We start from the raw sequence: 27,174 nt of genomic DNA on the forward strand, positions 1-27,174 counted from the left end.
TAGCTCGCTGCCTGCCATCCAGGATCAGCATGCCACATTCTGAACAAGTAGCCTGGCCAAGAAAAATTTGGAAAGAGCTGGGGAATTCTGAGAATACATCAGCTCTGAGGGCACAGGAGCACCCAGCACCCTGCATTTGAACTCTCCAGGTGGAAACAAAAACTTTTACTAGAAAAACACATTTCTGCAAATCTGGTCATATATTTAATGTTTCATCACCCAGAGATGTGGGAATTGGGACAGACAAGGCATCAGGGATGAGACTAATGGGAAAGCACGGTCTGGGGTACTTGAAAGCCACACAAGAGTCTGGCAAAGAGCACTTTTCCTTGAATAACTCAAGTGAGTGTGTGCGAGTGAGTTAGCACTCTTTGGTTACTTTTGCCAAGAGATGCAGAGCTTTAGCGTTAAACAAATGATCCCGCCGTAATTCGCGAACGCCGAGTAGATGCACTCATGGCACAGCGCTGTCACAGCTGAAAGGACTGTTCTCTTTATTCATTTATTCCACACCCCCCCCCTTTCGTTCGCGTTTCTGTGGAAAGGGCACGGAGGCACCGGGGGGTCCCTCTTGTGAGGGGGCACCAGGGGTTCATTCCCGTGAGGGGACACCGGGGGTGATTCCCGTGAGGGGACACCGGGGGTTCATTCCCGTGAGGGGACACCGGGGGTCCCTCCTGTGAGGGGGGCACCGGGACCCGCCACGAGGGGGCGCATGAAGGGGCGGGGGACACCTAACCCCCGCGCGCTGGTGGCGCCGCCTGGCGGGCGCGCGGCGCCACGCGGTTGCCACAGCAACGGAGGGACGCCCCGCCCGGCCCCGCCCTCCCCCGGCGGGGCGCCCCGCGCACGCGCGGACGCGGGGTCGCGCGCGTGCCGCGTCACATTCAACCCCCCCCCCCCCCCCCCCCCCCCCCCCCCCCCCCCCCCCCTTCCCTCCGTCCCTGGCCGGACCCGCCGTGTGTCCCCCGTGTTGTCCCCTCCCGCTGTCCCCTCTCGCTGTCCCCCGCCCTCACCCCTCGGTCCCACCCGCCGCCATGAGGCGCGGCGACCGGCGGGTGCACGGCGGGGCCCTGGGCAAGGCCGCGCTAGAGGAGCAGCCGGGCCCCCCCGCTCCGCCGCCACCGCCGCAGCCCAACGGCGGAGCCCCCGGGGCCGAGCGGGACAGCACCGGCCTCCGCCGCAGCACCGAGTCCGAAGTGTATGACGACGGCACCAACACGTTCTTCTGGTGAGAGGCGCCCCTCGGGGGTCCCCCTCCGCGGGGATGGGGGGGGGATGAAGAATGGGATATAGGGGGGGGTCTTAGGGATGGAATATGGGGCAGGGACACTGAGGAATAGGATAGAGGGAGGGCTGGACAATAGGGTGTGGAGGGGACACTGAGGAATGGGATAGAGAGGGTCTGGGGAGTGGAATATTGGATGTTGACACTGAGGAATGGGATAGAGCGGGGCTGAGCAATGGGATTTGGGGAGGACACAGCAATAGGATAGGGGAGGCCGGGGGGGGGGATATTGGGGGGTCTGAGGAATGGGTTATAGAAGGGGGGCATGAGAAATGGGGTATCTATGGGAGCCTGAAGTATAGGATATGGGCGAGGGGTCTGAGAGGGAAAATTAAAGGCTTTACTGCCCATTATCTACTGTTCTCATTGCCCTGGCTTAGCTGGTGTACTGGTGCTGGAATAGGCTAAGGGTGTTTTCCTGGTGGTGTAGTACCGTTGTTTCCTGGCAATTTAATGGGGCTGGCTTTATGTCGTGTCACCTCCTTTCCCAGTCCTGGTCCCAACCCCTCCAGGGGCAGGACCCTTAGAGCTGCCCCATACCCGACTTGGTGAGCGCTCTGGAGGTGTTTTCCAACACCCTGGGAGCTCACTGTCTGCAGGCAAGCATTTCTGCTGGATTCCAGCTATCAGCATTGTTTATGTGAACCCCACCCCCTTCTTCCCCCTCCCTCAGTCTTGGAAGAGGCTTTTTCCATCCGTGCTTTTCCCAGTAATCCTGGCAGACAGCCAAAGTGGTCGTGCCCTGGTCCTGTTGTATTTTCATGTGTCTCAGTCCATAGAACGGGTGCAGAAACCCACGACTGACAGTGTTGGGCCAGCTTTTCTTCCTTGCATTCAGTCCTTGCAGGAAGTGATGTGTTTGTACCTGGAAAAGTGCTCCTAAATCCTGTCCTTGCTGGAGTTGTTTCACAAATCCCCTCGGCTCACACGTGTGCAGGTCCGTGGTTTTTCTGCTCGCGTTGAACACGCGTCCTTTTGGGTGAAGGAAACCAAGCTGACACTGCCGAGGCTCCTTTGGAATACGAGCTGAGGGCGATGGGATTTGGCTGGAGTGTGTCATGGAGGAGTGGGGAGGGGAGGGCACTTGGCTCTCACCCTGCCAATCTGGGCAGCCGCGGCACTGAGGGTGTTGATCCCGATGAAGTAGGTGACGTTCCTGCCAGTGCAAGCTGCAAAGAAGCACTGGGATGCTACTGGATCCCAGCGGGATCTCTGCAGAACCCTGACAGGCGGGTGTAGCCAAGGCACATCGTGGTTTGGGGACAAGAGGACCTTCCCTGGAGAGCACAGCACATGTAGGCTGAGTGAATCGCTGGCTCCTGGCGCCACCCTATAAATGGAAAATGGGTAAAAGTGTCCTTTTCTTACTCTCTACTTCAGGTGGCTCTTGCCAGGTGTTTTGTGAGGCCTCAAAATGCTGTTTTTTGCTGTAGAATCTCACCTTGTTGCACCTCTCTGTGGTAGTGGCAGGGCTATCTGTCATCCCAGAATAAAAGCTGGAATGCAGTCAGTGTGGCCATGTGGATTGTTCCTTTGGAAATCTGGATGTGCCTTGTTCTCTCAGGAGAGAGAACCCTGTGTTGCGTGGTCCCTTCCAGGAGGGCAGCAGGGACAGTCTGTTAAGTTGTTCCTTAACTTCCCTGTTTATCTAATTTTCTGTTCCCTAGTAACTTTTGCTGACAGGCAGGAGCTTAAACACCTGGAAAAGTCCCAAGGCTTTTCCCGGTGTTCCTTTTGACCTGTGCATGACAGAGTGTCCTTTGGCAATGACTCAGTTCTTAAAGTGTCCAAGTATAAAGATTATCCAGAGAAATTGTTTTCTTCCTGTGACCCTTGGGACTCTTCTCGTGATGTGAAGGTGGCTAGAGGAAAGGGGATTTTGTGAGGATGGCTGCCCTCCGACTTTGGAAAAGTATGGAATGTACTTTCTCTTTGAAGTCCAGAAGTTAGGGATAAGCTTACCCCCGTGGCTTTCTCTGTCTGGAAAAATGAAAGGATTTGGGAGCTGTAAACAGTCAGAAATCATTCCTGGAGCAGTTCACTTTGCAGAGGCGGTTTTCCTGCTGTAAATGGGATCACTGGGAAAGGTGGAGCTTCCTAGCTGGCTTCCTGCTCTTCAAATCTGTTCGAAACTTTGGAAAACCAGTGGTGTGCTAATATCTCTGTTCTTATTCCACATAAATGACTTGGGGCTGGAAAATACTCCATTGGGGCAACTTGCTCAGTCAGTGTAGCCTGGCAGCTCTTTTTGCCACTAGGAAATGCCAAGGGAAGGAATCATTTAGGTGAAGGGAGCATGTAGTTGTGTATGATTTTCTCCTCAAATTTCTGCGTTATCCTGATTTCTGTATATATTTGTAGCATGTCTTTAGGGAAAGCAAGTCTTCCAGGAAAACATCCATCCAGTCCTAATTTGAGGATGTTGGGAGGTGCCAGATGCGCTTTTGCCACCACGTTGTGACTCTGTGGGTTAATTGCTTTTCCTGAGCCTTGCTTTAATTTGGGTTTGATTGGTTTAACGTCACCTCTTGATTATTAATGAGTTTTTATCTCTCACATTAATAATTCCATATTGCCGTCACACGGGCGTGATGCGGGTTCCCTAAGGTCGTGGTGTGGCAGCAGGGATCTGTGGAGCTCAGGAATTTAAATAGGAAAAGAAGGAAAAAAGAGGGAATGACAGTGATTCTGTGGACTAATACAGTGTTTGTGGGAATTATTTCGGCCTGTTTGGTGCACAGAACATGGAATTTGCAGCCAAGGAAGAGGCAGCCTCTTCCGGCGTGTTCCTCTTGTTTTATTCAGTGTTGTGAGAGTCTTCCCAGATGGCCTTGGAAATAAGGATGTGTGTGGGCAAACCAGCTGGTTTTGGAAGGATGGGATTGGTGTTCAAACTGAAACATTCCTTATGGAGATTGTTCTTATCTGTGAAAATACCTCACGGGATTTGCTAAGGGCCGGTCTGGAGGAAGAGGTGGGGAATTATCCGGAAGAGAAATTAGGGAGGCAGAAGATCCTCAGGCTGGCAGGGACTGCCTTCTCCTGGGGGCTGGCTGTGGCACTTCCAAGACAACATTCCTTGAGTTTTACTGGGAACTGAACACAGCATGGATTTTTCCATGCATTAAGTGGGCGGTTTTGGGATTCCATGTGCACTGAGCTACCTGCTCGGGATTCACCACGCTGGAGCACGTTGCTTATCTGGAACAGAGGAACGTTGCTCCAGAGTCCTGGGTCACCCAGCCGTGCTTTTCCAGCCTGTGGGAATGTGCTGGCAGGGCCAGGGAGCTGGGACATCCAGGCCTTGTGCAATCCCACTAAGCCGTGCTCGCCAGCTGGTTGTGGATGAGGGGCGCTGTGTCCTGGGAATTGTGTTATGGGAATGGCACTGCCCTTTCCTGAAAGGATGGGATTGCATAGTTCTGCCAAGCAAGCTGGAAGTGCAGATGGAATATCTTTGTGCAGAGAGCCTGTGAGAGTTTAATGCCCCACCTGAGTGTTAAGTTTCTATATTGTGCTTTTTTTGGTAAACACGCTCCTGAAGTTTTAAGGAGAATAGGGAAAAATGCTCTTAAAGTGTGTTACCTGTAGTTCCTGGTCACCTGTCCCAGCGAAACTGCTCTAAACTAACACCTGCTACACCGATTTCTAAAGATTTAAACATGAAAATGCTCAATAATTGAAATCGGAACATTTGGGGAACTTGTGGGCTCTGTAGAACTTCAGAAACATTGTTAGTCCTTCCTCCTGATCAGAAGAAAAATGCCTGATTTGCCAGAGCTCTGCTGTTGTCCCGTGGTCCTGGTTCTCTGGAGGTCCCTCCTTCTGGGTTTATTTGAGGAGAGGCACTGGCTCAGGGCAAGGCAAGTGCCCGGTGCTATTTTGGAGTGTCCCAAGTCCGCGGGGAAATTTAATCGGTGTTCTGTGACTTCACAGATGTGCCCAAGACGTGCAACTGCTCTAAGAATAGGGACTGTTTTATTAACTTAGAGAGTTTAAACAGGTTTTAAAATGCAGCCTACAGCTTTAAACCAACAGGGATATTTATATGGTTGGATTTCTGTTGAAGGTTTGCAGGCACTCTCTCTATCCCAGCAGTTTCCCAGTTAATTGTTGGTTTAATTTTGAATGTCAAAATATTGGTAGGTTTGAAATTGTTGCTAATTCTCGGTGTGTTTTCCTGTGTCTTATTCTTCACACAAACCCTCTGCTGCTGTTGGGGGAATGGGTTTGTTGTGCTTTTTGCCATATTTTCTTAAAATTCCCAGCTGATTGTGTTGGTTCGTGGAGGGTACAGAGCTCTGACATCCATTTAAAGAAGTCTCTCTCTCAGAAATACTTTTATGACTGTCATTATTTGGAATGAAGGAATAAATAATGAAAAAGTTGCTGATGGGACTAATTGAGTTTGCTGACAGATTCTTTCTCTGGCAGCAGCAATTAATGAAACTTTTTAAACCCAAGGGGCAAACTAGACTGGCTCTCCTTTGGAATTCCATTCCACTTAAGAGAACTGAGCAAAATATTAATAAATAAATTCTTCGCATGGTGTTCCAGTGATTGTTGTTATGTTTAATGGAGTCGTTGCATCATTTGTGACAAACAGGCAGTGGATAACAAGGGTGCGGTCCCTGCTTAAGCTGATTTTAGTTTGTGGGAGATTGAATGAGGCCATCGGAGTGTTACTCCCTCCTTTCCATCCAGGGATCTGCCCCAACCTCCCCAGAAAAGAGGTATTTAAACAGCTTTCTTAGGTCGTTTGTGTCACAGGCTTCATTTGGAAAACAAAGGCGCTGATAGTAATTTCCTTGCAGTTTCTCAGTGTGACAGGAGAATGACTTAGCATGAAAAAGAGAAGTTGGGATCAAACTTAATCCTTAACTGGGAAAAAAAAACCACCTTTTTTTTTTTTTTTCGTGAGCTGCGATGTAGGAGAGGTGTTTTGGCTGCTGCCGCTGAAATTGCTCTTGCTGGCTGTTTGAATGAGCAGGGCAAGTGGATGTTGTAAAAACAAACCTAATTTATTTCACTTCGATGTCCCAGTTTTTGAGTGGGGAAATAGACACATGCGCAGCACAGAAAGGCAGAAAATGAAGCTACTTAATTTCCCAGCTTTTTAGAACTTTTTGGTGTTCGTTGCAAATCCTCTCCCTGGCTTTACATATTTTTGTGTGCAGAGTTCTAGACGTGCAACCTCCTAGAACTGGCTGCGGTTTGTGCCCCCTTTGCTCCGTGCGTGTTGCCCGAACTCCTGTGTAATTCCAAGGGGAAGATTCCTGCTCTGGCCAGCTCAGCTCTTTTCAGCCTCCCAGGCACCAGGCCAGGAGAACATAAGCCTTTCCACATAATTCCTACCGTGCTTACCTTGCTGGGATGCTCTCAGCTCGTCTTCCTCTGGTGTGTTATTTTACAGTGTGTGTGCGCGGAGGTGAAAACAACAATCCCTCTATGCAGGGAAATCCATCCTGGCTTCGCTCTGACGAGCACTTCCACCTGCTGCTCCCTTTTGGGGAGTTTTGTTTTATTCTTTTTGCCTCCTAGGCTGTGGGAAGGCATGGTGTGTATCTGTATCTCCATGCTTTTCCACCTCTGAGGTGGGTTTATGTGGTGCTCTCATCGCCCTGTCACTGCTCACAGCTCTCTGTCAGAGCTGCCAACTTGCTCTTCCCAGGAGACAATCCCATCTCCCAAGTCTTTCATCCTGGATTTCCTGTGCTGAAAGCACCTTTCCGTGACTAACCAGCCACCTTGAAAACCTGCTACAAGGGGAATCTGGCTGCAACTGGAGATGAAGAGAGTGCAGCCTCTTATCTCTCCCAAAACGGGGCAGCTGGTTGGGTTTCAGATAGGTGGCTGGGGCACCAAAAACAGCTGGAAAATGAAGTGTATGGAGGAATGGAACTTGATCATCCTTGTGTTGGCTTCTTATTAGAGGAGTTTCTCAAGGTGCTTATCCACGTGAGGACATCGCATGTAATAACTGATTTTTTTGGCAATTTATGTTAACAGCACATTTGAAAAAAGAACTGATTTTTGTGTAGGTGTTCAGGTGGTGAAATAGTAAGGTGTGAGACAGCATTTCTAGATTTATTTTTGTAGCCTCTTAGACATGAGTTCCAGAAATAAGCAACGAAACAAGGCATATAAAATATAAAAATAGCCTAAATGTAACCTTTTTGCTGATCAAAATATAAGTGTTTTTTATCAGTTATATACATACATAAAAGCAGAGTGTGGTGTGATTGGAGCATGAGTTCAGTGCCTGCTGTCCTACCTCCTGGGAGAGGAGGGTGTTTAGTTTTCCAGCTCCTGCAGGATCCAGGACAGGCATCACGTCACGTGAGTGTTCCATGGCTGAATCACCTGTCCCGGCACCTGGGGAAGATGCAGCTGCCGAGCAGGAGGTCCTCACAGCTCCAAAACCTTTTTGCCTGGGTTCTGACACGTTGAGTCCCTGCTAATTGTGAAAATACTTGTGGATCTTTTTTTTTTTTTTTTTTTTTTGTCCTGGAGCTGGTTATTCCACGCCCTCGGGAGCGTGAGGAAGCATAGTGTTCAATGCCAAGCTCTCCTTTAGCAGTGGCGGAAGAGGATTGTGCCTGCTTATGAGGTATTTTCCAGTGGGATTGCAAGGGTCTGAGAGTGGCTGGGGTTTGGATTAGGAGGGAATTTTCATTCAAAAATCAGCCTTTCTCTGACTTTCAGAGCAGTTTTGGGTGGGTTGCTGGGGGGTTGGTTAAAGGTAAGTCAGTGAATGGCTTGGAAATTCCCGGTAATCCCAGGTTTATCTGCACAACTTGAATATACAAACCTTGGTCTGTTGGCAGTGACATGGAAAGGAAATGTGAGCTGCTATTATAAAATATAAAGAAAATGGAAATAGAGCCAAATATGCCACATGCAGGCACCTTCTTTCACAGGTTTTCTCCTTTCTGAGCTTCCTCTGTATACCTGGGTTGTTTTAATCCTCTGTGATAAGAGATCTTGTGGACCTTTAAGCCAGAACTCAAGTCTTTATCCTGTTTTACATGCCCATCCATGACTGGAAATGTTTTCCACTGAAAATAACAAGTGGCTTCTCATTAGGAAAGGACTTTTAAAACTTTAAATAGAAGAAGAAGTGGCTGTTGTAAGAATATTCACTGTGTGGTGATCAGTGGGTGTGGGGGGCATGTGTGTCATCCTGGAATGGTTTGGGTGGGAAGGGACATCCAGTTCCACCCCCTGCCATGGGCAGGGACACCTTTCACTAGCCCAGGTTGCTCCCAGCCCCGTCCAGCCTGGCCTTGGACACTTCCAGGGATGGGGCAGCCACAACTTCTCTGGGCAACCTGTACCAGAAGAATTTCCCCTTGAGCGCTTTACCCCAATCCCATACAATTGCAGCTATTCCTCTTTAAAGATTTTTAAATAATTTTTTTTTTTTAATGACCAGTTTTTCTTGCGTAATTCCCACGTTTGGAGTGAACTTGGGTAATCTTAAGGACCTTTTCACTCTGCTGCAGTTTTTATGAGTAGGCTGTGAAATAGAGCAGCACTGTCAGGTGTGGACCTGCCAAACCAGAGGAGAGACCTGGAGGTGTTTAGATCCAGTGCTGCTGTTTTCAGAGTTGCTGCTGTTCACATGCAGTTGCCACTGTAAATTCAGCTCCATGTGCTGTACAGTACAGAAAACCTCAGTATTCCTGACTGCTCTCTGTGCATTTGGCCTCCTGAGGCTGCACTGATGTGTGTGTGGGGGGAGATATAAGTAAGTTTTTCTGCTTTTTGATGCCAATCATCTCTCTTCTGAATTGTAGGAGAGCTCACACCTTAACAGTCTTGTTCATCCTCACGTGTGCGCTGGGCTACGTGACCTTGCTGGAAGAGACTCCCCAGGACACAGCCTACAACACCAAGAGGTAAATAACTGAGCAGGAGGTCCTCAAGTGTGTTTTTGGAACCTCTGCACTCCCTCACTGAAGTGCCTGAACCCTCAGAAAGCTACAAAACCGGTCATAAGTCCATAAGCTCCTCTGATGCTGATCACTGAATGTAATTTCTAATCAGTTTAGTGTTACTGTCATGCCTGTGGCTGTCGTGTGGTGGGGTTTAAAAACCCTCTCTTAAAATAACGTTTTCTTAAAATAACCCTCATTTCTAAATGAGAGGAACTGTGACTAAATTTCTCTGACTCAAGTGCCTTTTTTAAAATTACGTTCGAGATTTCAGCACAAATCACTGTTTGTTGTTGAAAATTGCCCCGAGGACTTGCAGCCCAGAGGGAAACAAGAATGAGATGAGTCTGTTTCTGCTGCAATTTAAACTGATTCAATGTGGTTGAATTTCTCCTCTTTTTCAGTACAGTAGGGAAGAAATAGCATGTAGAAAAGTGGTGTTTTAAAAAGCTAGGTATGTTGTAAAAATATACTGCAAGGCATCCTTACTAGAAATATGAAAATCATTGTTTTCTACCAGTCTGGTTTCTCAAATATAATGAGTTTCTTTCCCCTTGCTACTAAAGAGTTTCCTCCTGTTTTTGTACATTTGTGAAGTGACTCAGGATATATCATTTATTGTGCTGGAGATGCAGGAGTTGGGTATTTCCTGAGATAATCCTGGTTGTTCTGGCAGTCACACAATAGCTGGGGCTGGTGGAACTCACCCTGTGCCCACCTGAGTGCTGGGATTTTACTCGTGGGGGTGAAATAGAACAAGTTGGAAGCTGTCTGGGGCTGGGAAAGGTTCTGGAAGGCTTCTGTGTGAACAAATGCCATTTTATTCCCCCTTAAAAGGAGGGAGTGCAGGCTGGAGGCGTGACATGCTGCGGAATGGCCGTTGGAAACTGGGAAGGGGAAAAGCTGAAGGAGAAGTGATAAGACATCCTCAGGGAGTAATACAGAGCTAAGGTGACTCAGTGGAATATCTTATTATTGAGCTTAGAGCCTTCACTGCCTTAATCAAAACAAACCCAAGGAAGATTAGTCAGCAGGTGAGCCTTTCTCTCAGAAAACACAAGTTGTTTTTTGCCTCTTCAGGGAGGGGAATATTGTTGTGCCCATTTATTAAAATCAACTTACAACATCATACCAGGGAAGGGGCAGCAAATGGGCTTTGATCACTTCTACTGTTCTGGCTGGGGAATTCTGCCTGTCACAAAAACCCTTGAAAAGCAGCATCCTGAGGATTGGACATAGTCTTCCAAATGTTCCGTGTTTTATACACCTCTGTTCCCACTCTCGCTGCTCCCTTAGGCTGTTGTCAGCTATTCCAGCTCCATGTCCATGGGGAGAGTAGTTAACTTGGCCAGATTATTCCTTTTTCTAAGCTAAAGATCAGCGCAGGCATAACCATGAGTCCTGTGGGCCCTTCCCAGGCTTTACCTGCTGCCTTGGCCCCAATTCCTGGAAGGGATGGACATGGCTGTGCTGTTCCACATTCTCCTTATGCCGAGTCCTTTTCCAGGGAACTCTGGTCTCAGTCGAATAATGAAATATCCAGAGCTGGAAGGGACTCACAAGGATCAAAGTCCATCCCCTGACCCTGCACAGGACAGTCCCAAGAATCCCTCCATGAACCTCTTTACTGAGGTCTCTGAGATGCTACAACAAGTTTAGCACCACCCTACCTGAAGAGTTCCTGCTCAATCCCTGTCCCTTACCTTCTCCAGCATCTGCTGCTCTCAGAGTGTTCCTAGCTCTTCAAGTGTAAATCTGAACAAGGAAAATATGTATTTCAGTGTATATCTGAACAAAACCAGGCATTTCAGAGCAGGATGAGATGGTCACAACGTGCATAAGTATATCCATAGCCCAGATTTTCACAGAATTTTTATTTTTGCTTCCATAACTTAAAATCCCTCATCCCAGCCCGAGATCTTTGTCAGTCCTGATGCAGAGCCGTACTTTGGTTTCAAATCCTGGCCAGCACGAGGCTGTCCCTGTGTGCTGGTACTTTATGGGAACACTTGCTGCCTAATGACCAGGAGTGGTTTTGGCACCACTGAGCAGAATCTGAAGCTGTCATGGGGTTTTATTTCCACCTCCTGCACACTGACAGTGGAGCAGTGTTTGGGGGTAGGTGCAGATCCTAAGTGCGCACTTCCAAGCACTCCAGCCTCCTTTGTTTCCATGCTCTGGCTGAGGTGCAGAAGGTGCTCAGAGCAGTAAACTGAGGTGAAGTTCCCAAATTTGCTGGCGCTATGTTTCCCGAACTGGAGTCTCATGTGAGGCTCCCACCTTCTCCCCTGTAAAATCAGGATTATCTTACCCTGTGAAGGTGCTCCATCCAGTCATTGTCAGGAGCAGGATGAGTGGTGGAATCATGGAATAAGTCACAGGAGAAATGATGGGCAAAACCCACATGAGGGCAGGGACCTCTGAGCTCATGGGGTGTGGTGTCTGTGGCTGAGATTTGAGTTTGCATCTGTCTGACGTTCCAGGGACATTTTCCCTCCTGCAACAGGCCAGGGCAATTAAACAATTAAAGGTGGATTATTTCTTTTAAAGGTGAGGTTTATGGAAATCCTTTATGTGTAGATCTAATCAAGACTTCATTAGGATTCCACACGTGATCCTGTTATCTATTGTGATTAAACTGCCTCGGTTGTAAGGACAGTGGAACGTTTCCTTTGTTAAGCAAAGAGCTTTTGTGCTGCAGACCTGTCTGATCCATGGGACTTTTATTCCCACAGTTCCTTGGAGCAGCGTATCCCGACTGACAGGTGTCCCCCTGTGCTCTGTTCAGCACTTGGAAGGGTCAGGACTGAGCTCCATCTCAGAGGGGAGTCAAATGAACACTGAGCACCTCCTTTGCATACCGTGGCTGTGGAAGAAATCCACAGCTCCCAAATATTTTGAACGCTGAACAAGGCGTCTTGGGGGGGAAAAAAAATGATTTTTTTTTTTTCCATACAAAACACATTCAGGTTTAAAACCACCTTTTTCCCATATAAAGCACATTCAGGTTTCAAAGCACCTGTGTGCTCCAGGGTTGTACTTTGAATTTCAAGCCATGAATTGTCCCCTCTGAGATCCCTTTCTATATAGTTTTTGGTGATCCCTGCCTTCCATGGGGATGGATCCAGGGATCTGTGGCTTTGCTCGTTGATCTCCTGCTGCTGTGGCCAAATACCCACAGAGAAATTCAGGTACCAAAGAGACCAGACCTCCATGTGCCCGTTTTCCAGGGCTTGTGGGTTGTACCAGCTGTGCCAGTGTGGATCCAGACCGGGGGGGGGATAAGGGAGTGGGAGCTGGCTCAGTGAATCCCAGGACAAAGGACCATACACAACTCCTCACAGACAGGCTTCATTGTCCCATGTCTCTGAATCGACTCTTAGCACAAACAGGAGCTTGTTTGTGCCAGTGAAACTGCTGCCAGGTTCTCCCTTTATTGTTTGCTGAAGTGCTAAAAATGATTTTTGCGGGCACGGGTTACTGCTTTGTGCCTTCCTGATCTGCTGCTCAGGTAAAAAACATTGGCTGTGTCCATCCAGGTGAGGAGAGGAAACCCCCTCTCAGGTCCTGGAGCATTCCTGCCCCTAGGGCAGGATGATGGTTAGGCCTTGGAAGCTTCCTGAGGAGACAGATTAATGATGTTAAGGGGGAAAATGTAGTTACCACTGGAAAAAACAAAACAAACGTAATGAAGATGGTGTGGCTATTATGCAAATTTGGGATTTACTTCCAGACTTGCCATGGTGAACTTGAAATAAGTTAATATATCTGAATCCCCAGCATGTTTTATGGACTGAGAATGGGTTTTAGAAGGAGCACAACTAAGTTCCTGTGGTGATTTGGATTCAGGATTTGAATTCCAGCTTTGGGAAAACAACCCATGAACTTGAAGGGTCCAGACTGTGAGCAGAGATGGGGTTGTCACACCTCGCACAATTACAGGCTGTTCCACGACAGTCCCTCGTGCTGGTGCTTCCAAACACAGCTATGACTCAAAATGCAGAATATTCTCATTATTTGAGATCAGCTGACAGGGTTTTGCCATCCAGATCTCTGGAAATCCCGATGGAACTGTCTATTCACAGATCCATTCAGGAACTAATTCTGGTGAGCTTCCCAGTGTTTCAAGCAAGCAGAACAACTGAGTTACATCTGTTAACTAAAACCCCATTTTTATTTTCAGGGAGCACAAACATTTGTACTCGGAGGTGAATGCTGCAAAATGAAGTGTCATAAATCCTTTAGTTTTCTATTTTGAATGGAAGTTTTGACATGTTTAAAGTATGATCAGTCTCCTACTGCTTTTGGTCTGCAACATTTTCTCTCTGACAGCAGAATTATTGGGTATTTTCTGTGGCTCCTGCAGGCTGAGCCATTTCATTTGCAGTCAGGGGTTGCATCATTTACTGCAAACAGGGAATGAGCTATTTCCCAATTATCCATCCCTTCAGCCAGCACTTAGGCAGGTGATATGAGACAGCAGGATCCAGTGGGAATTGAGGTGTATTAAAAAGAGCATTTTTGGATTGCTTTGTGCCCCTTAATCCATTAAAACCAATGGAACATGTCCAAGGTTGTGGGTCTTGGGTATATTTGGGCTCCTGATCCGATAATTTGTTTTTATTTGCTATCTCTGTTATATTCTTTAGGCTGTGTGTTACCGTTCCAGCCATGGTGTGGTCTTGTAAGCTCCTCCTTGTCCTGAGCTGATTAAGAAGCTGTTTTTGGAGCTTGGACGAGTCTAACAGCTCGCTTTTAAATTTCATGGAAACCTAGTGGAGCAATGAGAGCTTTCTCACTGCTAAATCCTGAGTGCCTCCGTGACCTGGTGTGAATAAAAGCTGCGTACAGACACAGGGAAGTGTTTGGCTGGCTGTGTGATTCCCATCCCGAGGATCCAGGCACTGCCCTTTTGGATCGTTTTTCTTCCTGAATCCATTTATGATGGACGCAGCCAGCAGTTCAGAAACAAAGGTTCAGACGTTTCTCACATCAAAGAACACAGAACGTGCAGTCCCACGAGGAGGATGAAGCAGTAAAACAGGTTGTTGTGTTTTCCCTTTCAGAGGTATCGTTGCCAGCATTTTGGTTTTCCTGTGTTTCGGGGTGACACAAGCTAAAGATGGACCATTTTCAAGGCCTCACCCAGGTAATTCGCCTTGCTGGGGTCACTCAGATGTCTCTGACAAGCTGCCTGGTTTATGGGGAGGGTCAGTTTTCTGTTGCCTGGAGAGGAGGTGAGTTGTAACTTCAATGATCACAGAGGTTCCTCAGCACTGCACACTTATCACCTCAGCTCCACTCCATCCTGCCGGGCTTCCAGGCTGCCTGGGGCACAGAGGCTTTGCTTGGATCTTCCCTTTTGGCTTCCTGTTGTTAGCAAAAAGCTTTGTGTGAAACTGCCAGGTTCTTGAAACCTGAACTTCCCCTGTTTATCCTCTTTTTTTATTTTGTTTTGTTTCTCCTCTCTGTACTGGGATTGTGACTGTGTATCCGGTGCTCCCTTTGCTCCCTGTCTGTTATCCACAGAAACTGGGAGATTAGAAGGCCTTGGTTATGATTTTAAAGACTTCTTGTAGGACTGGAAGTCTTGAAAGCATTTGAAAGCCCCACACAAACCTCTTCCACAAGTTATGTAGCAGCAGGTGAAACATGAAAATGTTTTCATGTCTTTGATCTGTTGCCTATTTTTAGGTGGAAATTGTTGACAGAGAAAGAATTAAGGGAATTTATACAGGCTTAAATAATATTCCTGAAAGCATTGGGCTCTCCTTCAGCCCAATAAACCTTTAGGTGTTTTTTTATGCCAAAAATTTAACCCTCTAGTTTAGGAACGAGGACCAGCAGACACCTCACAAACCTCAGGCAGAGCAGGAGTGGTTCCAGAACATTGCCCTCTGCAAACTTGGGGGGTTTTATTAACTTTGCATTTCTGGGGTCTTATTAAATATCAGGTTTTAATCTTTCCTCCTGTTACAGTTAATTCTGGTTCCTCCTATAAGATAAACTACTCCTCTTAAGGGTACCAGTGATATTGGGGTGCATTCAGGGTTAGAACATCAGTGGGTTTGGGATGGAAGCTGGTTTTATTCCCTAGAACAAAGCAGTACAAATTGGATGGGGAAAGTCCAACTTATGAGTAGCTCAGAGATGGTTTATATTTTTTCTGGTTTATTTTCTGTCTGAAGTTGTTACTGTGTTTAAATATCTCTTCTTACTGGGGTTTATCCACCAGATTTATTTACACACAGCCCACCTTTGCCTTTGCTAAGGCAAAAAAAAAAATACTTTTAAAGCAATAAGTTTGGCTTTTAGTCTCTCCTTCAGTGTAACATTTTTGGCAGTCCTTCTTTGTGTGCTTTGAGTTTTCTGCTTTCCAATGGCTCCCCAGACCTGCAGGATATTGCAGCTGTGATTTTCGTGATAGTGTGATGCTTCCCAATATTTTTGGCAGAGCCTTGATGTCCGTCTTCACGTTCCATGTGCTGTTTTCATGGCTGGGTGACAGTGACTGGCAGGTAATCCCAAATGCTTGTGGTTCAGCTGATGAGGTGGCAGGAAACCTTCCTAGTTCCGGAGTGTGGAGCTGTGCTACGAGCTCCTCTGTCACTCCAGTCCCTTGGGATCATCTAGTTCTCTCTTTGCTGTCCCTGCCTTCCCTGCTATGTGTCATTAACCTACTTTTCACTAAGGCCATTAAGGAAACTGATCGCAGCCACCACCTAAATGGCACCAGTCCAGAGTGGTGGCTTTATTTCTTTTTTTGGCCACCCTTTTAGGATTCCCAGCAATGGCAGCTTTAGCCAGGGGCTCATCCAGCTTTACCATTTTCCTGCTGATTTCACACAACCCCCCATTTTCTCTGGTTTAACTGATAATTTGCTACGTGGACATATTCCATGATGGCCTGACTGTAATCCAGAAATGTGGAACTATCATGGAAATAAGTGGCTCTGACCTGTTTAGGCAAGACTTTACCAACTTGCTCTGCTTTTACCCCATTTTTCTATAAACCATCATCTTTGTTTGGTTCTACCCAAACCTTCTGGCAAAGGGGGAACAACTCCCTTAACCGCAGGGAACAGAATTGCACAGGGGACAGATCTTAAGCTCTGCTTGGGGGTCCACTTATTGGTGGGTGAGCGACCAAATTTGGGCAGTGGCATTAATTTAATGGTAAAATTAATCAGCACCAGTTGGCCATCTCGCTAATATTTGCAGATAAAAATGCTCATCATTCTCACTGTCAGCCCCTTTCTGGAGCTGTGAAGGTGCCAACAGCCTGGTGTTGTAGGAGCTCAGGGATGCATTATTGCCTTTGTCAAGATAACATGCCCACATTTGTCATTCCGAAGAAATTCTCTGTGACAGTTATTAATGCCCTAAGAAGTAGCTTTTAATACTCCCAGCCTTTGCCAGCAGTTATTTGGACTTAATACATCATGTGTGACAGCACAAGCTGTTTGGGGAGTAAAGTGTGAGGTTCTTGAGAAAGCCATGGGGGTGGAGGGCTGGGAATGGCCGGGGATGAGCAGGCAGAAATGTAGGGACAAAGCACGGGCAGCACTGGTGACACTGGGAGGAGCAGCCTTGTAATTGTGCAAAGGGAGAAATCCTTTCATTAGGGCTGTACCTGGGGAATAGCAGTGATCTGCCCCTTCCTGACAGCTCCTTTAACAATTCAGGAACCTGGGTACTCACACTGGTTTTGCATGAGTGTTTTGTTCTGGGGACAGTGATACTAATTGACTGGGTGGAATAAACGAGGGCAAGCTGAGCCTTTGACTCAGATCTTTCTGTCTCAAGGCAGCAGCGTTTAATGTGTTCAGACATTACATTTAGAGCATCAAACGACCCTCCCAGCCTGGGACAAGAATCAGTGTCCCAGCCTCCCAGTCCTGGCAACTCCCAGCTCCCACAGGTGGTGCTTTGAACCTCAGCTGCCTGTGGAAAAGCTGGAATTGGAGCGACCCAGTCCCGTGCTAGCTCTGCCCAGCATCCACAGCTCCAGCAGAAGTGCTTTGCTTGGGCAAACCACTCGGATTTGGGTATTTCTTTACTCATTTAGCCTTTCAGGTGGTGTGGGCCAAGCTCTGACCAGGAGCGGGTGAGAGGCTGGTTGTGCCCTCTGCTCTCTGGGATGTGTTCATGTCCTCTTCCCAAATCCCTGCAATGGCAGCAGTTTAGTGTCGGATCCCAGGAATCACTTGGTTTTCAGGTGTGTAAATGCTTGGTAGAAGCCTCCTTAGCCACGAGGAAAGCCCTGGTTGGAAGGAGGCAGAATGACAAGTGAATTTAAAGAAAACAAGTATTAAGAGATCTGCCAAAAACAACTTTACAGCTGAGACTGGTCCAGGAAGAGAGAGAGCAGTGTTTGTGCAGCCTTGGAAACATGGTGGTTCTGGGGTGCAGATCCAAAGTGTGTCAAAAACTTCTCAGGGCCCTCTGTCACAGCACTAGAGCAGAGCCAGATCCTGATTTTTAATTACAGATTTTTGCTGAGCATATTCAGCAGCTGCCAGAACCACGTGAACAGAGGGGAAGAAAAGCTCAGATAACGATTTAGGTTTCTCTGCTTTGTGAGCTGTGCCCCCATTGGTTTCAGACCCGCATTCCTGTCTCTGAGCAGTGTAAAATCTCTCCTGCAAGGCTCTGTGGGTTAGAAAAAGCAGCATTTTCAGGCATCTGGCAGTGACATTTGAAGGAAACTCTGCTCAGTTCTGGAGGGAGAAGTGTGGTGATGAAAGGTTATTTCTCTCTGCTGGCTTGAACCTGGTGCCAGCCTGGGAATAGTTTCCTCCCTTACAAATAATCCTGTGACCAGTGGAGGGGTTTTTTTGACTGTTTGGTTTTTTCCTAAGCTGCGTTGAGGAAGGACAAGAGAGTGAAAGCAGTCACAGAGCTCTGAATGCTGTTCTCTGGGCCACACCTGCCTTTTTTTTTATTTTATTTTCCAGAAGTGTCAAAGAGGTGATTTTGATGGCATTGATTTAGCAGTTTTAGCTGAAAAAAAGTTCCAACCTTCTCACACTTTGGTCTATTTTAATGATGGTGTCAAAAGCAGGTTGTCAGGGACTACTAAAAAATGTGAAGGATTTGTTGGTAGGTGTGTGTAGTGGGTTTTCTTATTTTTCTTTTTGTTTCTTTGGGGTTTTTTTTTGGGTTTTTTTTAATAGCTTATTTTCTACTTGAGGCTAAATTGGGCAAAGACACATTTTGGTTTGGGTGCAAACAACCCCTGAGAAGCTCTACAGCATTTCTGATTTAAGTATCCACTTGGGATGTCAAAGTTCTGCTGAATTACCTTGTGTAGAATTTTTGGGTCTGGGTGGGGCAAACTGCTGGAGCTCTGTGTGTGCCCACCCTGGCTCTGCAGCAACCTCTTAGGGCAGGTCACAAACCCCGGGGAGAGTTCAGAGCCCAGAAATCACTTTGTGGAACAGAGGCCAAACCATTCTCTGTGTGGAGCAGGAATGAACCCATGGAGCACAAAACTTCCTTCCAGCCTGTGAGCCGAGGGCTGAGCCTGTCAGGAGATCTGAGGTGCTGAGGACAGGGCTGGAAGTGTGCAGACACTGTAATTTGGGCGGCCTTTGGTGTTGCTCAGGGTGAGAAGATCCATAATCACATGTCTGGGGAGGGTGAGAGCAGCCCTGGGCTCTGCAGGGCTGAGCTTTGCATCACATTTGTTCTGTGGAGGGTTTCAGGTGATCTCACGTGTCTTACATCCAGAGCTTGCTAAAACCTTTAGTACGTTATTTTTTAATTTAATTCCAGGTAAAAGTGAAATTATCCTTGGGACTTTGAAATGCTTTCTGTCCTGTGAGGGCACAGCCTTGTCCTCAGGCCAAAAGCTGGGCTTCCAAAAGTGGCTCTGCCCTGTCTGGTTGAGCCAAGGTTGGACGGGTCAGGGCACCTGAGATCAGGGAGAGTGTTGAGGAAGGATCTAGTTCTTTTCCAAGGACTGCTAGATTCTGATCCCTAACTGGGAAGTGTTTTGTTGGGTGGAAGTGTTCTGAATCCTGGTCCCTTCTCCCAGATCCAGGTCAGTGCCAGAGCAATTCCAGCAAGTTTTCACAGTAGCCTGTATGGGAGTTGAAAGTCCTTTCTGGCTGTATCCCTCAGGAGGGGTGGGGAACACCGTGCTTGGGAGCTGGGATTTGTAACTTCTTGGTGGGAGCATCTCTTGAAACGAAATCGTTTCCCAGAGAAACTGTGGCTGCCCCATCCCTGGAAGTTTTCCAGGCCAGATTGGACAGGGCTTGGAGCAACCTGGGCTAGTGGAAGGAGCAGGGGGTGGGACTGGATAGGCTTTAAGGTCTCTTCCCACCCAACCCATTCCAGGATTCCGTGTTTAGTGGTACTGCAGTAAATGAATAATTAACTGCTGGTTTATTGAATACTTTGTAACATCCCCCCCCCCAATCTCTCTCTGCAGCTTACTGGAGGTTTTGGTTGTGTGTCAGTGTGGTGTATGAGCTCTTCCTCATTTTCATCCTCTTCCAGGTAAGTGACTTAAACCTCCAGTTCTGAAATGCCACTTCAGTGTGGAGATCAACTCCCTTGTGGTGTGTTTTTTTTCACCGACAGCAGGAGATGCTCTTCAGTTTTGTGAAATCGGATCATTGGGCTGTTTAACGAGACTTGGAGGCTGAGGGAAATTATAATATAAAAATATTTCACCTGCTCTGACCCCCTGGGTGCCCTCAGCCCAGGGCAGACACTGGGGTAAAGTGTTCTTAGATGAGCTGGCTCTTGTTCAGATCGAACAGTCAGGAGTGGGGTTTTCACACACCCAGCCTTTCCTCTGCTGGGCCTGCTGTGACTTGGAGGGGAATGAATCTGGTTTCACCTTCTGAAATACCTTTTACCTTGAATGACAGGTGCTTTGAATATTTGGGGTTTTTACAATAAGCCAGACCTTCACACCCAGCTTTGTCTGGTGGCAGGAGCTGAGGAGGAGGGTTTTTCTAGGAAAAGACATGGCACTGGTTCTTCCAAATAAAGCATTTTTTGCCATATTGGGTTTTTTACCACATTTTACCATATCTTGTCCTTCTTTAGTAAACAGAATTTCCCCCTGAATTTACAGTCCCATCACTTCTCAGAAGGGCAGAGGTTGAAAGAAATGTTTTGAGATAATATACTCATCAGGCAGCTTTAAAAATCATTTTAGGCAAGAGAAGGATGAGGAACGTGCTTTTTTAAAAAAAAAAAAAAAAAGAAAAGGTTTACCTTTAGAGGCCACATCACTTGAGGAAGTGGGGCTGGAATTGGGATGTGTGGGATCTGCCTGCTGCTGGAGTAGGGCCTCTGATGTGCAAACAAGGTTTCAGTATTGATCAAACCCTTTCCAGCTCATCAGAGATTTCCTTTGGTTCCAGCATTTCTTGTTCTGCTTGCCTATACTGGTTTAGTTGTGAACTCCAGAAGAAAAGCCTGGAATGGCTCTGCTTTCCTCTGGCAGCCTATGGTGTCACCAGAGATGTAGTGGTGAAGGAACTTCCTGTTGTTGCTCAGCTCTTTCTAAAAATACATCATTACCTTGCCCAGGTTTAAATAAGGTTAAATTCTGCTGAGTCTGCAGGTGACTGAACTTCCTTACAGCAAAATACAAACTGGCTCATGGCTGAGACTTGTCTCAGTGGGCTTATTCTATAATTTTGTTGTTGCTCTGTCAATTAATGTTGGCCTTGTCCTGCTTTGCCACCTGTCACAGATGCCCCAGTGCTTGTGGGGTGAAATCCTGACCGCAACCCCTGAGCAATTTCATTGGGAAATTAATGCTCAGCAAACATGTGGCTGATTTGCAGGCAAATTTTTATAGGTTTTGGTCGTTTGGGTAATTTCTTCTTGCTGCTTCCTTCCAGCCTGTCACACATCCTTTACTGTGGTGTTGGGAAGGATGAGCTGTGCAGAGGTTTTGGGAGGGATGGGGTGGCTCAGAGCAGCGCCTTAGGGGAGCAGGTTTAAGGATCACTGATTTCTCACCTTTAAGAAATAGTAAGGTCGTTCTGTAGGCATTTTTCCCTCACTGTGTAGGAGTAGAGAGGCTCAAAGTCAGGTGTATGTGTGAGGCTTCAAAACCTGGATGTATTTCAAGGGTTGTTCCGCAATGGGTTTGCAAACAGATCAATTTAAAGGTCCTTGTTGATCTTAATTCTCTTTGTACCTTCTGTGCACGGATCTTTTGTGTGGACCCCTCGTTTCTGTTGTCCTTTGCAGACTGTGCAGGATGGGAGGAAGTTTATGAAGTACATTGACCCACATTTAGGGGTTCCTCTGCCAGAAAGAGACTATGGGGGCAACTGCCTTATTTATGACCCTGGCAATGAAACGGATCCCTTTCACAACATCTGGGTAAGGAACAAACTCAATGGAGTCTGTGTTTTTGTTAAAAGGTTGCTTCACTGAGCTCTTCAAAATGTAGTGGTGAGTCTGAGTGTTGAGTCAGAGCAGAGGCCATGACTGACTCTTCAGCTGCCTTATTTCCCTTCTCTTGACCTTCCCTGTCCATCAGATGGAGATGTGTCCCTGGATCCTGATTGCCCAGGGGTGAACTGTTTAACAGCCCTTCTTTCTCAGGTTACTGATGTCGAATTTTCCACTCAGAGTTCGGATTTCTTTGGGCGCTCAAAGAGTCTTCTACTCGGTCACCTTGAGGCACAAAGTTCATCCCAGAATGGTTTGGGTTGGAAAGGACCTTAAGGAAGATGTAGTTCCAGCTCCTTGCCCTGGGCAGGGGTACTTTCCACTAAGCCAGGTTGCTCCAGCAACATAAGCTGCACTTTTCTGAGTGCCAGGAACCATCAGGTTGTTGGTTTTTGCTGGCAGACAGAAGAGTTGAAATTCAAGGGCAAAGCAATTATGGTTATTTACAGCTCTCTGATTGCTTCTGTCCCCTCATCAGGCAAGGAACAGGACGTTCAGCATTAAAGAGGTGGTCTCTGCTCTACCAACACCAACCTAATCTCAATTTCTGCCCCATAAAATTGCTGTCTTAGCTTGTTTCATCCCTGTTCTTGGGAACAAAACCTCCTAAAATCCATCAAGTGTTTATGTGTGAAACAACAGAAGTTCATGGCTGCATTTTTCTTTGGGAAATAAAAAAACCCGAAAACATGACTGTTTTTGTAGTGTAGTGACCTACACTCTGTTCTTGGATTCCAGGACAAGCTGGATGGATTTGTTCCTGCTCACTTTTTTGGCTGGTACCTGAAGGTAAGAATGGCTCTTGTGTTCCCCTTAAAGCCTCACTACTGCTTCTGTAGTGGTGCCAGGCAGGCCTTGGTCGGTTGTCCCAGGCTGTGTTATGAACACATGAAAAACCTTTTTCCCCCCTTTTTTTTTCCCTTTCTCCTGCCCACATTGGGCCACCTCATTCCTTGCCAAAGCTTTGTTACAAGGACAGGCTCCCTCCTGCACTGGGTTTCATTCTGGGGCAGATCAATAAAGACCTTTATTCCTGTGGCAAGAAATGCTGGGCTGACCTTTGGAAGTGGAGTGTGGGACAGGCAGGGACAGTCTGCTGTTCCCAAACACTCAATGTTATGATAGGCTGCTACTGCTTCTTTCCCAGTGGCATCAAATCAGGATTTTAAACCATTAAATGGGCAGTGATTTAATTCTTGTTACTTTTTAAGTCACTATCAACCAACTGTGGAAGAAATTCCAGCTGTGCTTCTCTTGCAAAACATTCAGCACGTGGTTTGCTGGTTATTTTGGTTCTAAATATTATTTTTTTTAAACTAGAGCAGACTTACTAACTCACTTGATTTTGCCCCCTGCAGACCTTGTGTGGGTTTTTACCCACAAGCCCACCATAAATAACAATCTGACAGAGCTCAGCTGTCTTAAAAACAAGCTGGGGATTTTGTTTTGTGTTTTTATTTCAAAAGTGCAGATGTGTTCTGGGAGTGGTTTGGGTTGGTTTGATGTTTCCCCCATAAGCAAAGGTGAGTTTGCTGGGCACGGGGAGACCTGGACTTCAGCTTATTGGTGGCTTGTTCTGTTAATGAACTGAGTTGTAAATTTGGAAAACTTGGATCTTTCTCATCCAAGAGAAACGAATTAGAAATTTAAATGTCAAAATAGCATTTCAGTTATGTTCTGTGGTTTTTTTTACAAATAAATTACACTGAGGAAAAATGCCTAAATTGTGGGAAAAAAATTGCCATGATGCCTAAATTGTAAGTGCCTGGTAACAAGACATAAGGGGAGTAGTAACACATTCCTGAGGCACTGGAGTGGGATAGAATTCCATATGCCAGTGGAGCTGTTCTTGTCTTGGTCTGGAAAAGCCTGGCTTTTGTCAAAGAGACTGTCAAAGAGCAGCCATGGTTGAGGTGACCCCTCCAGGGGTTTGTTCCTGGGCTGCTCAGCTGGGAGGAAACTGGCTGCTGGATTTCCTCTGGGTCACAACGTACTTGCCTGTTAAATATGTTAAATATTAATATATTTCTCTCTTACAAGCTGGAGGTTGAGTGTGTTGTCCCAATAAACAGAGGGTGGGCATGGGTTTGGGTCTTCCCCCAGATGTCAATACTGGGAATATTGGCAATATTGGGAATGAATGTACCTCATTCATCAGAAATTATTTTGGCTTTGGAGTAATCTAGATCCCACGAAAAGGCTCTGAAAAAGCCTCTCTTGAGCAGTGTTGGAACCTTGCTGCCTGTGGTGGTCAAGCACCCAGCAATTCCTTGCACTTAACTAAATCTCTTCCTGCTGAATCCCATCTTACCTGTCTCTGCTCTTCCATGGGCTGGGATTTATGCCATCATCTGCATTTCTGTGCTGGTTTTGGCTGGGGGAGAGTTAATCTCCCTCAACGCCTTTGTCTCTTGTGCTGAATATGTGCAAAGTTGAGAGGCCTGTGAGCGTTTGGCTTTACGGGACCATCACAGCACAGAAATCAAATTGTCCTGAGTTTCCTGATCCTTTTCTGAGCGCTGGAGACAAGATTTTCAGCTGTACTGGTAAAAAAATAACCAGTAAAAAACCCACACCACGTGTGTCCTTTTGTGTTCTGAGGCCAGAAGTTTGGAAACTAGGGAAATAAAAAGTGATAATGTTTCATACACCGTTGCAAAACTCTAACTCTGAGCAGAGTCTGACCGGGATTTATGGAATGCTCTGTTATTTAGATTTCTAAAGGGCATTAAGGTAAGCAGTGTCTAGTTCTGCTCCCTCTCTGGTGTGCAGGTTGTTTTTAGGGTGGTTTTGACCAGCTGTTGTGGGTGTTTGAAAGGCTTTTTTTGTTTTTTCCCTGCCTTTAGACGTTGATGATTCGGGACTGGTGGATGTGCATGATCATCAGTGTCATGTTTGAGTTCCTGGAGTACAGCCTGGAACACCAGCTCCCAAACTTCAGTGAATGCTGGTGGGATCATGTACGTACCACAGGGACTAGGGTTTAAATGGGAATATATATATTTTATAGGGAGGGGTAGGAAGTGGTGAGAGCTGAATTGGTTCATGTCTCTGTGTGTTTTGTAGCCTTTTTGCCACTGTTTCTGTAATTTTGTGGGTTTCGAGCCCTTGCACATCATAAATGTTTTGTTTGCGTTCATTTCACAGCAGGGAAAGAATCTAAAGCTGAACACTTTCAAATATTTGCTGAGAGTACAAAACAGGAAGTCTGAAATTCAGAAAAACTTGGTGCATAAAGTTTCAGAGGATGATTTTTCTTGCCTGTTAGGAAAAAAAACCAACAACCAGAACTCAGTGTAATTTTTATCCAGCTCTTCCTTCTTTGCAAACCTCTCCTTTCTGAAAGCAGTAAATATTGCTGTGTCTGGAATGTTTCTGGTTTATAAAAAGATTTTAAGAGATAAATGTTCGGCCTTACTGAAGAGCTGTGTGGTCATTGCAAGTTATGGTTTGTATTCTTGTCCTAAAATACAGTTTGTGTGTACTTTTCCAACCCAGAGGGACTGAAAGGGACACCCTTTTTAAATTATGCTTTGCTTTTCTGTGAGATGTAAATGGGTGCCAGAGTGATCAGAATTCTCTGCAGTCAGAGCACACAGCTCAGATCTCGTGTCTGCCTGGGTTTTTACAGTTAAAGCTCTTTCCCAAGCTCGGAATGATTTGTTCCACGGCTGTATTTATAAAAGTCAATGCATTATGTATGAAGACACCAAGCAAAGCTATTTTGCCTTCAGGAAACCTTTTGGAATTAACACTCTGTTCCCCCCTCCTTTGAAAGGGGGGCTGTACCTGTGACAATTCCCTGTTCCTTCCCCAGCATCATGGTGTGTTTTCTCCTTCCAGTGGATAATGGATGTGATCCTATGTAACGGATTAGGAATTTACTGCGGGATGAAGACTCTGTCCTGGCTTTCCTTGAAAACATACAAGTGGCAAGGACTCTGGAATATTCCCACCTACAAGTAAGTTGAGGGGGGAAGGAACTCCACAGGCAGAGCACAAAGGTTGGGCCCGTGCTCCAGGTCTTGGTTGTTCGATTTGGCTTCGTGTGGGTTACAGAATTCCTGGGTGTTCAGATGGCTTGAGGACTTAATGATTTATTGCTACAGGGAGGCTTGTTTGAGGGTTTTATTTAACTTGAGAATGGACTTGGTGGAAATACAGCGATGTGTCCTGATGCTTAGGAATGAGGGCATCCTGTGGAAATGAGCTTATTTAAGGCAGTTGTTAAAGAAGAGGCAGGAATCCAAATTGTGATCATACTCTCATTCACAGCAAGGATCTTCTTGGTCTTCATGCATTCCCTGGTAATCACAACTTCACAGGAATTGGGACAGTGGGAGTTAAAATTTAATAAATCCCTTGTAGTCATGTCCCAGTAATGACCCATCCTGCTCTGCAGTGTCTTTGCTGAGCAGAGCAGAACTACTGACAACAGCAGCTGTAGCGTATTAAAGTTTAAATTGATAGTTAAAATAACAAGCTTCTCTAACTCAGAGTTAATCTCATTAAACTGTGATTTTGATGGAGTAAACGTGGGCATTTTGTAGACCTGACTTGGTGTCTGAAATGGAAACACTGCTCGATGTCTCCTACCTGCTTTTTATTAAACCTGCTGTCATGTTTTGCTCTTTCTCAGGGGCAAAATGAAGAGAATTGTCTTCCAGTTCACCCCCTACAGTTGGGTGAAGTTCGAGTGGAAACCGGCGTCCAGCCTGCGCAGATGGCTCGCCGTTTGTGGCATCATCTTTGTGGTGAGGAAACCTCTCTGGCCCTTCTGCCCTGATTTCCTGGTTTGTGGCACAGGGTGACTCGGGCTGCACCCCTGGGAGGTGATATTCCTGGAGCTGAGGCCAGAAGAGATCCCTTCCCAATCCCACAGGACTGGGGCCTGTGTCCGTGTCTCTGGGACAGGTAACGGATTCGTGGCACAGATATTTGCTGAACGCTGTTGCTGGCACTGTGAGCGGTACTAACTGGGATCTGCACATATTTCAGCAAGTTTCTGCCCCCAAAAGCATTGGTTTGGGGTGTGAGGGCTCGTTTCCCTCAGTTTTATACAGGTACAGGTCGCAATGCAGCTGGAAAGGGCTGTACTCAAGCTCCTGGAGCGCAGTACTGCCTCTGGTAATATGTTTATACAGGCTTAAATAATTAAAAATATAATATTTTGAACAATAATACATAATTTAAAATATATATTGTGTGTAATTTTTGAATAATAATATACATAAATAATATTTTTATACAGGCTTAAATAATTCAATTACCCTAGATTTTTGTCTTTTTATGCCTCACTGAACACTTAGCACCTGAGTGGCTAGATTTGTTTTGTGGGAGTGCAGCGCCTGGAATCCATACCTGTGACTGGGAAACAGAAGTTATCACCCACATGACACTGATAGGGAGGGTTAATGGGGCAGGCTGAGTGTCTTTTGTCCACTCCTGCCCCTTTCCCAGCACAGGGGACTTTGGCCTTTGTGCCATCCGTGGGATGCCACTTGGCTCTGCTCTGGG

At 46.5% G+C, this 27,174-nt stretch overlaps 1 protein-coding gene across 3 annotated transcripts in view; it reads left to right on the forward strand.

Annotated features, from left to right (window-relative positions):
• The first annotated feature begins 1,014 nt into the window (after nucleotides 1-1,014).
• PTDSS2 (phosphatidylserine synthase 2) overlaps nucleotides 1,015-27,174 on the forward strand; it is a 33,333-nt gene continuing 7,173 nt past the window's right edge. Inside the window, exons 1-9 of one of the 3 annotated variants that reach the window (XM_027895475.1) lie at nucleotides 1,015-1,231; nucleotides 9,088-9,189; nucleotides 14,292-14,374; nucleotides 19,664-19,731; nucleotides 21,451-21,585; nucleotides 22,396-22,446; nucleotides 24,504-24,617; nucleotides 25,501-25,619; nucleotides 26,297-26,411. In XM_027895475.1, coding sequence (XP_027751276.1) covers nucleotides 1,038-1,231; nucleotides 9,088-9,189; nucleotides 14,292-14,374; nucleotides 19,664-19,731; nucleotides 21,451-21,585; nucleotides 22,396-22,446; nucleotides 24,504-24,617; nucleotides 25,501-25,619; nucleotides 26,297-26,411 — 981 coding nt within the window. In that variant the 5' untranslated portion in view covers nucleotides 1,015-1,037. Of the gene's footprint in view, nucleotides 1,232-2,206; nucleotides 2,636-7,878; nucleotides 7,899-9,087; nucleotides 9,190-14,291; nucleotides 14,375-19,663; nucleotides 19,732-21,450; nucleotides 21,586-22,395; nucleotides 22,447-24,503; nucleotides 24,618-25,500; nucleotides 25,620-26,296; nucleotides 26,412-27,174 lie in introns of those variants that run through there. The other 2 variants (XM_027895476.1, XM_027895477.1) reach the window with 2 other exon arrangements.

This window comes from Empidonax traillii, unplaced genomic scaffold (assembly GCF_003031625.1).
Source record: "Empidonax traillii isolate 1590-97213 ecotype Southwest subspecies unplaced genomic scaffold, ASM303162v1 scaffold461:size861717, whole genome shotgun sequence".
NCBI lineage: Eukaryota > Metazoa > Chordata > Aves > Passeriformes > Tyrannidae > Empidonax > Empidonax traillii.